We start from the raw sequence: 14,961 nt of genomic DNA on the forward strand, positions 1-14,961 counted from the left end.
GCACCTCCATGGCTCTCTCAGAGTGCCCTCCAGGATCTCCCCAGAGCTGCCAAAACTTATTTTGTTTCTGTGTAGTTGTTACTGACCAAAGAGTTCTGTCCTCGTCTTCCTCACTCTGTGCATCATAATCCCTCTGCCTCCTGAATTCTTTGGGATATAGTTCCTGGATGAATTTATGCCTTGTTGGTTCCGCCAGTGTCCCCCTCTGTATGTAGTCAATGCCTGGTGCCCCTTTGCTAATGGAGCTGCTCTGAGCAGCTGGTCCAAGGCTGGACCTGACCTGCTCTGTGCTATGTGGTTCTCAGGTTGGACAAGGGGTTGGTGGTGGGGAGGGGATGGAGTACGAGCTCTGCCCGTTTCCCAACTTCTGGTTAGCTTCCTACATTTTGTGTTAATGGGGCAATGACAGATTTTTTTTCTCAAATTTGGTCAGCCTGCTTCTGCACATATTGAACTAGGAAACAAATAAGCTGATTGATATGCATCAAAGAATTGATTGCCTTCAGAAAGTATAGGGAAATTTTCAACAAAGAAAAAGAGAATTCTGTGAGATGAAATGGCAAGCTGATATTATATAGGTGCATTTTAAGCAATTTATTTAACTCAGTAGCAGCATATTTTTAACTAAGGAATAAGATAAAACCCAATAATTTTTCATGTAACACTGGGACTTCAGACACTGCAGGGCACGGTTCACCCCTTTGTGGGGCTGCGTCCACGATCTGCTACTTTGGGTGTATAGACCAGGCACTTTGGGGCAGAGCTCAGCCTTTTATACAGGCCCGAGGCCCAGAATCCACTTTCAGACACACACACCCACACTTCCAACTCTTGTATTTCAGGCCACAGCTGGACCATGTCTCCCGCTAGCAAGAATGAGCTCAGGGACCAGTGCTGAAAACCAGTCTAGAGCGTAAAGTATATTATTCAACAAAGTGAAGCACAAACGCTCTTCATTGTAGTAGTTCTCAGAGTAGCTATCTTTTCAGAGCAAATCTGAATTTAGAAGAACTTAAAACTGTTTTCTTATGTGCAATGATATACTATGCAGCATTATTTATAATTTTGAGAACTTGTGAACAACCCAGATGGCACAAATTGGGGAATCTTAAGTAAAAAAGTAAATTTCAATTGATGAATTATTTTCAAGCATATTGGATTATTCCTAATTTTATTTTATTTATTTTAATTTTCTTTTTTAATGTTTATTTTTGAGAGACAGAGACAGCACAAGCAGGAGAGGCGCAGAGAGAGACGGAGATACAGAATCCAAAGCAGGCTCCAGGCTCTGAGCTGTCAGCACAGGGCCTGACGTGGGGCTCGAACTTGTGAACCAAGAGATCGTGACCTGAGCCCATGTTGTACAATTAACCTACTAAAACACCTAGGCACTCCAGATTATTTCTAATTTTAAAAAACCTCTTTACCAAAGTAGAGATGAATGTTGTCATAACAATATAAAAATATTTTAACATGACAAAATTTGAAAATCTCAAATGAGGGGCTCCTGGGTGGCTCAGTTGGTTGACTGTCCAACTTTAACTCAGGTCATGATCTCACAGTTCATGGGTTTGAGCCCCGCATTGGGCTCTGTGCTGATGGCTCAGAGCCTGGAGCCTGCTTCAGATTTTGCATGTGTGTGTTTCTCTCTCTCTGCCCTACTCCCACTCGTGCTCTGTCTCTCAAAAATGAATAAATATTAAAAATCAATTTCAAATGAAAAACCATTGTCTTATTTTTTTAAAGTTTATTTTCTGTTTGAGAGAGCACCGGAGGGGCAAAGAGAATCCCACACAGGTTCCACACTGTCAGCACAGAGCCTGACTCAGGGCTCAATCCCACAAATGGTAAGGTCATGACCTGAGTCAGGATCATGAGTCAGATCCCTGGGGCACCTTGGTGGCTCAGTTGGTTGAGTGTCCGACTTCAACTCAGGTCATGATCTCACACTTCTTGAGTTTGAGCCCCACATCAGGCTGTGTGCTGAGAGGTCAGAGCCTGGAGCCTGTTCTAGATTCTGTATCTCCCTCTCTCTCTGCCCCTCCCCTGCTCCCGTTCTTTCTCTTTCTCTCGAAAATAAACATTTAAAAAATTTATTTTTATTATTTAAAAAAAAGTGTTTTGATGTTTGTTTATTTTTGAGAGGGAGAGAGACAGTGCAAGCAGGGGAGGGGCAGAGAAAGAAGGAGACACAGAATCCGAAGCAGGCTCCAGGCTCTGAGCTGTAAGCACAGAGCCCAATGCGGAGCCCGAACCCGTGAATTGTGAGATCATTAACTGAGCCAAAGTTGGACGCTTAGCTGACTGAGCCACACAGGTGCCCCCACAATGTACCTTTTTAAAAGGACATAAATCAAAAAGGCACATGTGATGCTGTTATTTTAAAATGTGGAGTCCAAGCCACTGAGCTGCAGCTGACCTGGTTGCCTCTGTATGTGAAAAACAGTTGCCCTTTTCTTCCCTTGACCTCGTTGCTTAGCACGACGAGCTGCATGGTGTAAAGCAGGTGGCGAGAACAGGAAAACCTTCTGAGTGAGCATCACCTATCCTGCTCCTTCCTAAACCATCCACTTTTTGCATCAGAGGTGGGCTGGGGAGCGAGAAACGGAAGCTCCCCCTCAGCCCCTGGAACAACAGTGCCCAGAGTTCTATTTTTCTCCACAACCAGTGGAAACTTGTAAAAACCCAGTAGTGAAAATTAGTGGGTTAGTGAACCCATGGAGGCCGACTCTGCTCTAAATGAGCCATGATAAAAAGTAATCACTACTCTAAGCCAAAACAAAACAGAAGTGCCCTTCTTACTAGGAAAACAACTGTATATGTACTCTACTTAACATACTTTAATAATAATCTCCAACTAGGAATACTCTTTCTAAGGATGACTTAAATCCCAGACCTACTAAAAAAATATTCATGAACATAACTACAGTTTTACTATATAGTCCTTATTTACGGAAGAATGCCAGCTAAAGCAGGAGTGGTAGTACAGAAAAACACTCACATCAATCCAGTAGTATTTGCTTCAGGCAATACGAATTCTCAGATACCTGAACAAGCCGATGCAAGACTGTGGGAGAACAGGGTAGTTGCCCAGTTTTTAAAATACCACCCTTCAGTTTACTAATTACAAAGAAAGGAAGGGGCGCCTGGGGTGGTTCAGTCGGTTAAGCATCTCTGTTCAGGTCAGGATCTCACAGTTCCTGAGTTGGATCCCCACATCAGGCTCTCTGCTGTCAGTGTAGAGCCCGCTTTAATCCTCTGTTCCCCTCTCTCTGCCTCTCTCCTGCTGATGTTCTCTTTCTTTCTCTCTCTCTCAAAACTAAAAAACATTTTTAAGTGGATGGATGGATGGATGGTAGGGGAAAAGAGAGAAAGGTCCCATTACAGTAGAAAAACCTAGCAAGTACCATCATAACCCAGTGATTAAGTTTATACCATCAGTGATGGACAGACTGAACATTATTGCCTTTTGCTGTGGTACACCAAAAAAGCCACAGTATCACCTAAGTAATATGTGTACCTAAGTCTAATCACGAGGCGTCAATCAGACAAATCCAAATGTAAAGGCATGGTGTAAAACAGCTGGCCTGGATTCTGCTAAAAGCCCGATACCAACGTAATGCAAAAGGCTGGGCAGATCCAGATACCTTAATGGCGAATAACTGGATGTCCCAATGGCAGTGTGTGGTCCTCGGTTAGATCTTGAATTTAAGGAGCTTAAAAAAAAATCGAAATTGTGTTACTGGGTAATTGAGTGAGTTTGGATATGGACTGCTTGTTGGTAGTGTGGAATTTCATGTTAGGCTTCCTGAGCGTGACCCGCTTGGTTAGGCAGGCAACTGCCTGTTCTAGGAGACACACACACCGCTCTCTAGGAGTAAGGTGTGATGTCTGCAACTAACTCACATGGGTCAGTCAAGTATTTACTGTGTGGGTGTTTATAGATCTAGAAAGAGATGTAAAGTAAATCTTGGGAAAAGTTAACATTTGGTCAATCTCCGTGCAAAGTATAAGGTTCATTACATTGTTGCCACTTTCTGTCATTTGAATTTTTATAATTTAACAGTCAGGAAATTTTCTGAAGTATAAACTACTCTAAACTCACAAAATGGGAGATATTTGCAAAACGTGTGGTAAAGAGATTACCTTACTATATAAAAACAGCAAGAAAAATAATATCAAAAATAGGTTTAAAAAAGGTGGAGGCGGGGGGGGGGGGGAAGCGGGTGGCAGCGGCACCTGGATGACTTACTTGGTTGAGCGTCCTAGCTCTTGATTTCGGCTCAGGTCACGGTCTCGTGGTTCATGAGATCAAGCCTGGTATCAGGCTCTGCGCTAACAGCGCAGACCCTGCTTGAGATTCTGTATCTTTCCTCTCTGCCCACCCCTTGTTCATGTACACGCTTGAGCTCTCGCTCTCTCTAAATAAGTAAACACATCTTAGAAATAGGTTAAAAAAATAGGTAACAGAACAAACAAGCAGTTCGCAGTCAACATATGTAGAAATGTTTAAATGTTCCTCGCAGTAGGAAGTATGTAGGTAAAAACCAAGATAAAATACCATTCTTAACAGACTGGCAGAGCTCAAAAAGGTTTATAATATGCTATGGGAGGAGACACAGGGATGAGGCAGCAGGCACTTACATATTAATAGTGTGAACATAAATTGATAAAACTTTTTTTTTAATTAAAAAAAATTTTTTTTTAACGTTTATTTATTTTTGAGACAGAGAGAGACAGAGCATGAATGGGAGAGGGTCAGAGAGAGAGAGGGAGACACAGAATCCGAAACAGGCTCCAGGCTCTGAGCTGTCAGCACAGAGCCCAACGCGGGGCTCGAACTCATGGACTGCGAGATCATGACCTGAGCTGAAGTCGGACGCTTAACCGACTGAGCCACCCAGGCGCCCTGATAAAACATTTTTGGAGGGCAATAGGGATTAAAATTTTAAGTCCACATCTAGGGATTTATTCCAGTCATGTACCTATATAGATGCACAAAGAAGTATGTGTAAGGTTATTTGCTATAGAATTGTGTGTGATAGCAAAAGATAGGTAGCAATTTAAATGCCCTTCAAAGGAGACTGGTCACGTAAAGGATTGAATATCCATGTAGGACAGTAGCCATCCTTGTGCCGCTGGCCAAAGAACGAGGCAGCTTCAGAAGTACTGCGTGAATAAAGTAAACCTCGGATTTTCATTGTTTTTTTTGAAGTTTATTTTGAGAGAGAAAGTGCGGGGGGGGGGGGGGCAGAGAAAAGGAGAGAGCATTCCAAGCAGGCTATCAGTGCAAATTCCAACACAGGGCTCAGACCCACAAGCTACGAGATCATGACCTGAGCCAAAGTCAGACGATTAACCGACTGAGCCATCCAGGTGCCCCATCAGATATTCATTTTTAAGTGAAAACAAGATGCTGAACAATTTATAATGTAATGAAATTTGTTTTCTAAAAGGGAGGATCTGGGTATTAGTTACATGGTTGTGTTTACTTTGTGAAAATTCATCAAGCAGAACACTTATGGGTTGTGTATTTTTCCATATATATGACATTTATGTTAAAAGCTTCCCAAAAAATACTTAAAAGAGAGGAGACAGTAGCTACTTACATGCTTCTATATACAGAAAGTGTTTCTGGAAGGAAACATGAGAAGCTATTAACATTGGCTACTGGTGGGGAGAGTTGTTAAGGGCTGGAGAAAGGACAAAAGTTTTTCAGTCCTCTGTTTTTCTACATGTATTACTACTTAGGGATTTTTCATGAACACTTTCTAATACCTTTTAAATGATAGCAAGGTACACATTCGTGGTAAGATTCCATCTCTATCTGTCTGTCTGTCTATCTATCTGTCTATATCTATCATGTGTTTAAGAAGAAAAGACTGGAGGGGTACCTGGGTTGTTCAGTTGGTTAAGTGTCTGACTCTTGATTTCAGCTCAGGTCATGATCTCTTGGTTTGTGGGTTTGAGCCCCACATCAGGCTCAGCACTTACAGTGAAAAAGCATGCTTCAGATTCTCTCTCTCTCTCTCTCTGCCCCTCCCCTGCTCTCTCCCTCTCTCTCTCAAAATAAACTTTAAAAAAAAGAAAAAGAAAAGAATGAAAAAAAAAAAAGAATGGGAGGAATTACAAAGTTAAATATTAACATTTTTTTCAGGTAATGAAACTATAAATTGCCTTTCTTTGTACTTTTCCAAGTTTCCTGTAGCAAGATTACAATATTTTTCTGAAAATGGGACTGACTCTTTAAAATGTTTAATAACAATCTCTGCAGTTGTATTGGATTGCTCTCTGCTCTTATCCCCTTGCCTCACCCTTCCCCCGTCACAAAAAGTAGCAGATTGCGCCTACGTGATTGTCCCATTACTCATTACTCATTATAAATAACTTGAGGCTTTATGAATATAAATATGGCCCAGGTTACATCTGTCCACCCTAGCTGCTGGGGTGCCCTTTTCACTCTTCATAGCATGTTGCAGTCTGGTTTCAAGTAGGAACAAGTAACAAGCGTCCTGGACTATTTTTCAGTGAGGCAGTATTTCATGATCTCTTTATGCTCCTTTTTTTATTTTATATTTTTTAGAATAACTGCTCAAAGACTTGCCCACTTGAACAAGTGCTTGATGAACTTTAAGCTAGGAAATTTCAGCTATCAGAAAAACCCTCTGAAATTGGGAGAGCTTCAAGGGAACCACTTCACTGTTGTCCTCAGGTAAAGAACTGCAGGTAGGAATGCAGACTAGAGGGTCTTGCTGGGGCACCTCACGTCTGTTTGCACCAGTGATCAACCCAGGTGAGCTGGCACTAACAGGTGTGGTAGGAAAGGAAGGCAGAGCAGAGCCCCATAGGGCCGGGAGAGCAAGTACTGCTGGAATATTTGTGCCAACGCCCCCTCACCTCTCAAAACTCAGCCCTTCCTTCGGAGAGAAGCTTTCTGCTTCCAACACAGGGTTTAAAGATCAAGAGGCTGTGCTTCCGCCTACATGCAGTACCTGGATGGGCGCACTCACAGACACAAGAAATAGAGTAGAGGTTACCTGGGGCCTGGCGTAGGAGGGGGAAAGGAGAGCTATTGTTTAGTGGGTGCAGAGCTTCCATTTACAATTTAAAAAAAGAAAAGAGAAAAAGAAAAGAGTCCTCAGGAGGTAGAGAGAAGGCTACCAGGGATAAGGGAAAGGCAGGGAGGAGCACCTGGCTGGCTCAGTAGGAAGAGCATGTGACTCTTGATATCAGAGTCATGAGTTCGAGCTCCACGTGGGGTGTAGAGATTACTTAAATAAAACTTAAAAAAATTTTTTTAATGTTTATTTTTGAGTGACAGAGAGTTTGAATGGGGGAGGGGCAGAGAGAGAGAGGGACATAAAATCTGAAACAGGCTCTAGGCTCTGTCAGCATAGAGCCTGATGCCAGGCTTGAACCTATGAACCGGGAGATCATGACCTGAGGTGAAGTCAGATGCTTAACCGACTGAGCCACCCAGGGCAACCCTAAAACCTTTTTTTAAAAAAGGGGAAAGCATGGAAGCTAAGCCATATCATTTATATGTATCCATGAATATGTTTGACTAAATTTTTTTCTGGGAAATTTGGGCCCTTAACAGAAATATAACAGGAACGGATGAACAAGTTCAGCAAGCCATGAACTCTCTCAAGGAGATTGGATTTATTAACTACTATGGAATGCAAAGATTTGGAACTACCGCTGTCCCCACATATCAAGTTGGAAGGTTTGTATTTCATTCCTTAACTTTTGTCTGAAAGAGCTCTCATGAAAAAAGAAGAAAGATTTTTTGTTGCTGTGATTTTTAAATTTTTTTTAATGTTTATTTATTTTTGAGAGAGAGACCGTGAGTAGGGTAGGGGCAGAGAGAGAGGGAAACACAGGATCCGAAGCAGGCTCCAGGCTCTGAACTGTCAGCACAGAGCCTGACACAGGACTCAAACTTACAAACCATGAGATGATGACCTGAGCTGAAGTCACACTTAACCAACTGAGCCACCCAGGTGCCCTGTTGCTGTCATTTATAACTATTCATGTCTGGGCCAAATGAGCCAGTGTATCTCATCAACTGATCCATAATATCCTTCTAATTTTTTTGTGTTTTAAGATAATACATGTACATGGGAAAAATAAAAATACATCAGTGTTCAGAAGGGTATAACCCAAAAAGTAAGTTTTTCTCCCATCGGGGATTCTGTTTTTAGTTTCTTTTTTTATAGGTAAATCTTGGCTCAGTACAATAAGCAGTTGGGTGACTCCGACCCAGAGTAGCCTGACAGAGATGGTGTAGTTTGTGATCTCTGTTAACAAGCACTTCCCAGTTTATTAAACTTACATCTCCACTCTCCCACCTTTAAAGACAGTGGCATAGGATATAAATTGCGTGGTAAAATTTATTTTAAGAAATCCGATTCTCTTGGGGCGCCTGGGTGGCTCAGTCATTTGAGCATAGGTCATGATCTCACTGTTCATGAGGTCGAGCCCACATCAGGCTCACTGCTGTCAGCGCAGAGCCCGCTCCAGATCCTCTGTCCCCTTCTCTCTCTGCCCCTCCCCTGGTTATACTCCTTATCTCAAAAATAAATATTTAAAAATTAAAAAGAAAACTGATTCTCTTTTAGGCAGTAAATAGGGAATCCCTCTAGGGTAAGGTAGGGTGGGGATCCCATCAATAAACACTTAGACTCTCGGCGTTATTCGAGCCCCATGTTGGGTGTAGAGGTTACTTAATGAGTAAGTAAATTAACTTGAAAAATAACTAAATACTTGGTTTCATAAACCTAAACCTGTATATGCTGCCCTGCTGTCCTGTAGACTGTGTTACATAAAGTAATCATTCTCATGGGAGTTAGGATTGTAGAGGTTATGAGTTGGTGGTAATCTGAGAGCTTACATAGTTTGCATTCTTCCTTGGGTTTCAAACCCCTGTTGTAGCAAAGGTGAAATTTAGGCTTGGGGTTTGCTGGAGCTCACCAGTTTTCCTCCGTAGTCTTAGGAACAGAGGACTTTTCTGGACTTCCAGTGCATGGTTGCAGCAGCCGACTACACGAAGTTGCATCTGTTCATGTGTTTTTAAAAACACAACATGATAAAAATCTGTGATGTAGTATTCCTCTACCTCTTTAGGCAGTGTTGTAAAAGTTAAAAGCTCAGGCAGTAAAGTCAGACTTGGGTTTTGAGCCTCAGACTACTCATCTGTAAAATGGAGATCATAATACTAACCCCACAGGGTGGTGAAATGGAAGTGACATGGTGTCTATGCAGCATCTATTTCTATGCCTTAAATACAGTAAGTGCTCAATAAGCAGAAATAATATTTTATTTGAGAGAGAGAGAGAGAGAGAGAAAGAGAATCTTGAGCAGGCTCCATGCTTACCGTGGAGTCTGATGCAGGGCTCCATCCCATGACCCTGGGATCATGACCTGAGTCAAAATCAAAAGTCGAAAGCTCAAACAACTGAGCCATCCAAGCGTCCCCAGAAAGTAATACTTTTTTTTTAAATGTTTATTTATTTTTGAGACGGAGAGAGACAGAGTGCAAGTGGGGGAGGGGCAGAGAGAGAGGGAGACACAGAATCTGAAACAGGCTCCAGGCTCTGAGCGGTCAGCACAGAGCCCGACGCGGGGCTCGAACCCATGGACTGTGAGATCATGACCTAAGCGAAGTCGGACGCTCAACCAACTGAGCCACCCAGGCGCCCCCAGAAAGTAATATTTTAAAACTAAAGCATCCTAAGCACAGAAAGAATTTTTGCCAAGAAGAAAACTAAAGTAACTGGTAATCATTATTATTAGATAATAAATGATGATGTTTTCAATCTTGCTAAATGGCCAAAGGACATTGATAAAGATAGTGAAGATGTTAATTGTATTATGGGACAGAATATTTAAGGGAGAACTGTATCAACTTTTGAATTTGTAATGAATTTGGCAGAACAGCGGTGGGACCCTGCAAATTTTGTACTCCAAAGATAGTGTAAAGTGATTAATGAAAATGAGATCAGATTTATCAAAAATACAAAGGAACAAAAATTGCATTGCATGCCTTAAGTATACAGTATGAGTATACAGTGCATTTAGAATCCCAAATCAACAGTTTCCACAACATAAGAATATTTCCTAGCTTCAAAGAAGCCCACTGTTACCATCATAGGAAAACAAAAACAAAAAACAAAACCCTTAGTTTCGAGTTTTGGAAGGGTGACTTACGTCCAAGATTTTTAAAGAACTCTTACAAAGCAAAGACACAAGGACAAATGGCAGTCTAAAAACGGGCAAGTGAGAGGCACCTGGGTGGCTCAGTCTTTTGAGTGTCTGACTCTTGATTTCGGCTCAGGTCATGATCCCAGGGTCTGTGACAAGCCCACGTGGAGCCTGCTTAAGATATTTTCTCTCTCTCTCTCTCTGCTTTTGCCCCTCCTGCACTCACATACACGTGCACACTCTGTCTCCAAAAAAAATAACTAAAATAAAAACAGGTGATCTGAGTAGACATTTCTCCAAAGAACATAGATTAATGGCCAGAAAGCACATGGAAAGATGTTCAACATCATTAGGGAATCACTAATCATTAGGGAAAAGCAATTTAAAACCCCAATGAGCTATCACTTCACATCCACTATAATGGCTAAAGTCAAAAAGGCTTACAATAAAAAGTGTTGGTGAGGATGTGAAGAAATTGGAACCTGCATGCCCTGCTGATAAAAATGTAAAATAGTACACCTATTTTGGATAACAGCCTGGCTAGTCCTCTATACCAAATACCATATGACTCAGCTATTGCACTTCTAGGTATATACTCAAGAATTTGAAAACGTGTGTCATACAAAAGTTTACACCAATGTTTATAGCAGCCAAAAAAAGGGAAACGACCCAGATGTCCATCAACTGATAAATGGATAAACAAAATGTGATGTATCCACACAATGGAATATTATTCAACAATAAAAATAAACAATGAGCACCTGGGTGGCTCAGTTGGTTAAGCCTCCAGCTCTTTTTTTTTTTTTTTTTTTTAAGTTTTATTTATTTGCAGAGGGAGAGAGAATTCCAAGCAGGCTCCATACTGTGACCACCACGTGGGACTCAAATCCACCAACTGTGAGACCATGACCTGAGCCAAAACCAAGAGTCAGAAGTTCAGCTGACTGAGCCACCCAGGTGCCCCAAGCCTCTGACTCTTGATTTTGGCTCAGGTCATGATCTCATGATTCGTGAGATCGAGCCCTGAGCTGGGCTCCAGGCTGGCTATGGAGCCTGCTTAAGATTCTCTCTCTCCTCCTCTATCCCTCCCCCACCCCCCCTTAAAACAAAGGGACAATAAAAGAGAATGGAGTACTGATACTTGCTACAACATGGATAAACCTTGAAAACATGCTAAGTGAAAGAAGCTAGTCACAAAAGGCAAAATACTGTAGGATGCATTTATATGAGTTATCCAGATTACACAAATCCATAGAGAAAGGAAGTTGATTAGTGGTGCCTAGGTCTGGGAGAGGAGTAATAGATAGTGACTGCTCATGGGTGCAGGATTTCTTTTTGGGTGATAAAAATGTTCCAGAATTGATTGTGTGATGTTGCACAATTCTGTGAGTATACAGTAAGCCATTATATTGTGTACTTAAATGGATGAATTATATGGATACATGAATTACACCTAAGTAAAACATTTTTCTTTAAAGGTGTAATAGATCTTTGCATATATGGTCAAATAACAAGGATGACAAGACCATTCAATGGTAAAGGACTGTCTTTTCAGTAAGTTGTGTTGGGGAAATTGGGTATAAACATTAAAAAATGAAGTTGGACCCTTATCGTACACCATTTACCAGAATTAATATAGATCAAAGACCTAAACATAAGAGCTACAACTATAAAATTAGAAGAAAACGGGAAAACCTCATGACATTTGGTTGCCAATTTCTTGGTTATAACACCAAAAGAAAAAAATAGGTTGGACTCCATAAAATTTAAGATATTTGTGTACAATATCCAGATGGCTAACAGACATGAAAAGATGCTCGACATCACTCATCATCAAAATACAAATCAAAATACAGATAGAAATACAAATCAAAAACATGATGGGATACCACCTCACACCTACCAGAATGGCTAGAATTACACAAGAAGCAACAGATATTGGCAAGGGTGTGAAGAAACAGGAACCCTCTTGCATTGTTGGTGGGAATGAAAACTGGTGCAGTCACTCTGGAGAACAGTATGGAGGTTCCTCAAAACTAAAAATAGAACTACCCTATGATCCAGCAATTGCACTATTAGGTATTTCCCCAAGGAATACAAAAATAAAATTCAAAGGGGTACCTGCACCCCAGTGTTCATAGCAGCATTATCAGCAATAGCCAAACTATGGAGAGAGCCCAAATGTCCATTGACTGATGAATGGATAAAGAAGATGTGGGGGTGCCTGGGTGGCGCAGTCGGTTAAGCGTCTGACTTCAGCCAGGTCACGATCTCGCAGTCCGTGAGTTCGAGCCCCGCGTCAGGCTCTGGGCTGATGGCTCGGAGCCTGGAGCCTGTTTCCGATTCTGTGTCTCCCTCTCTCTCTGCCCCTCCCCCATTCATGCTCTGTCTCTCTCTGTCCCAAAAATAAATAAACGTTGAAAAAAAAAAAAGAAGAAGATGTGTATATATATGTACAATGGAATATTATTCAGCCTTCACAAAGAATGAAATCTCGCCATTTGCAATGATGTGGATGAAGCTAGCACATATCATGCTAAGCAAAATAAGTCAGAGAAAGACAAATACTATATGATTTCAGACATATGTGAAATTTAAGAAACAAAATAGATGAATGTATGGAAGGGGTGGGAGGAAAGGAAGAGAGGCAAATAAACCACAAGAAACTCTTTTTTTTTTTTTTTTTAACGTTTATTTATTTTTGAGACAGGGAGAGACAGCATGAATGGGGGAGGGTCAGAGAGAGAGGGAGACACAGAATGTGAAGCAGGCTCCAGGCTCTGAGCTGTCAGCACAGAGCCTGATGCGGGGCTCGAACTCCCGGACCGCGAGATCATGACCTGAGCCGAAGTCGGATGCTTAACCGACTGAGCCACCCAGGCGCCCCAAGAAGCTCTTAATGATAGAGAAGAAACAGGGTTGATCGAGGGAGCTCGGTGGGAGATGAGACAGATGGGTGATGGGTTCTAAGGAGAGCACTTGTGATGAGCACTGGGTGTTGTATGGAAGTGATGAATCACTGAATTCTCCTGAAACCAGTATTTCACAGTATGTTAACTAAAACTTAAATAAAATTTAAATTTAAGAAAATAAAAAGTTTTTGTGTCCAAAGGACACTATCAACAGAATGAAAAAGCAACCCACAGAAGGGGAGAAAATGTTTGCAAATTATATATCTGATGAGGGGTTAATATCCAAAATATATAGAGTTCCTACAACACAACAACAAAATAACCTGATTTAAAATGGGCAAAGAACTTGAACTTTCTTCCAAGAAGATACATATTTTTTAAATATTTGTAATGTTTATTTTTGAGAGAGAGAGACAATGTGAGCAGAGGAGAGGCAGATAGGGAGACAGAAAATCCGAAGCAGGCTCCAGACTGAACTGTCAGCAGAGAGACTGACGGGGGACTTGAACTCACAGACCATGAGATCATGACCTGAGCTGAAGTGAGACACCCAACTGAGCCACCCAGGCGCCCCTCTTCCAAGAAGATACATTAATGACTAATAAGCTAATAATGAAAAGATGCTCAGTATTACCAATCATTAAGGAAATGCAAATCAAAATCACAATGAGATACTATATACCCATTAGAAATGCCATTAGTTAAAAAAAAAGACAATAAAACAAGTGTTGAACATGTGGAGAAATGGGAACCCTTGTGCGCTGCTGGTAGGAATGTAAGTGGTACAGTCTGTATGGAAAATGATACGGTGTCTCTTCAAAAAATTAAATGTAGAATTAGTGTATGGTCCATAAATTCCATTTATGAGTATATACCCAAAAGAAGTGAAAGCAAACACTCAACAGATATTTATATGCCTGTGTTTTTGAGCACTGTTCACAATAGCCAGAAGAAGGAAGCAACCAACTTTCCATTAACAAGTGAATGCATAAACAAAACATGGTACATAGATTCAATGGAATATCATTCAGCCTTGACAGGAAGGAATTTGTGGCACATGCTACAAGATTATAAACCTTGAAGACCTTTATGCTAAATTAGCCAGTCACAAAAGGACAAATAACTGTAATCCCTCTTACGTGAGGACCTAGAATGGTTAGACGCATACGCAAGGTGGAGTGCTGGTTGCCAGGAGCTGGGAGGAGGAAGAAATGGGAATTAATGTTTAATGTGTGCAGAGTTTCAGTTGAGGAAGATGTAAAAGTTCTGGAGGCAGGTAGTACTGTTCACGGCAATATGAATGTACTTAGTGCCATAGAACTGTACACTTCAAAGTGGCTAAAATGATGAGTTCGATGTTATATGTATTTTATACAATTTTTTAAAAAAGGAAGGTAAATAATAGGGCGCCTGGGTAGCTCAGTCGGTTAAGTGTCCAACTTCGGCTCAGGTCATGATCTCACAGTTCATAGGTTTGAGCCCCTGGAGCTTGCTTCGGATTCTATGTTTCCCTCTCTCTCCGTTCTTCCCCTGCTCATGCTGTTTCTCTCTCTCAAAAATAATAAATAAAGATTTAAAATTTTTTTTAAAAAAGGAAGGTAAAGAAAGAGAACATAGGGAAAGTAGAAAACATCTTAATGTGTAGTGGGCCAGATAGAATGGCCTATTGTAACCACATCTGCGAATATTTAATATGGCAGTGTATATGGAACTTGCATGTATATGGTAGCATCTTAAACTTTGCAATATTTTATACCACTTGTTGGCAGACTTGTTCTGCCAAGGGCCACATAGTAAATGTTTTAGGCTTTGTGGGCCGTGGAGTGTTCATAGAACAACTCACCTC

At 41.3% G+C, this 14,961-nt stretch overlaps 1 protein-coding gene across 1 annotated transcript in view; it reads left to right on the forward strand.

Moving 5' to 3' along the window:
- Positions 1–14,961, forward strand: part of PUS7 (pseudouridine synthase 7) — a 56,617-nt gene that overhangs the window by 30,455 nt on the left and 11,201 nt on the right. The window contains exons 8-9 of the mRNA XM_047096674.1: positions 6,584–6,712; positions 7,601–7,726. Coding sequence (XP_046952630.1) covers positions 6,584–6,712; positions 7,601–7,726 — 255 coding nt within the window. The remainder of the gene's footprint in view (positions 1–6,583; positions 6,713–7,600; positions 7,727–14,961) is intronic.

The sequence above is a fragment of the Lynx rufus genome, unplaced genomic scaffold (genome assembly GCF_022079265.1).
Source record: "Lynx rufus isolate CCGP_SWC_20201006 ecotype Redwood Valley unplaced genomic scaffold, mLynRuf1.p SCAF_4, whole genome shotgun sequence".
NCBI classification, from domain to species: domain Eukaryota; kingdom Metazoa; phylum Chordata; class Mammalia; order Carnivora; family Felidae; genus Lynx; species Lynx rufus.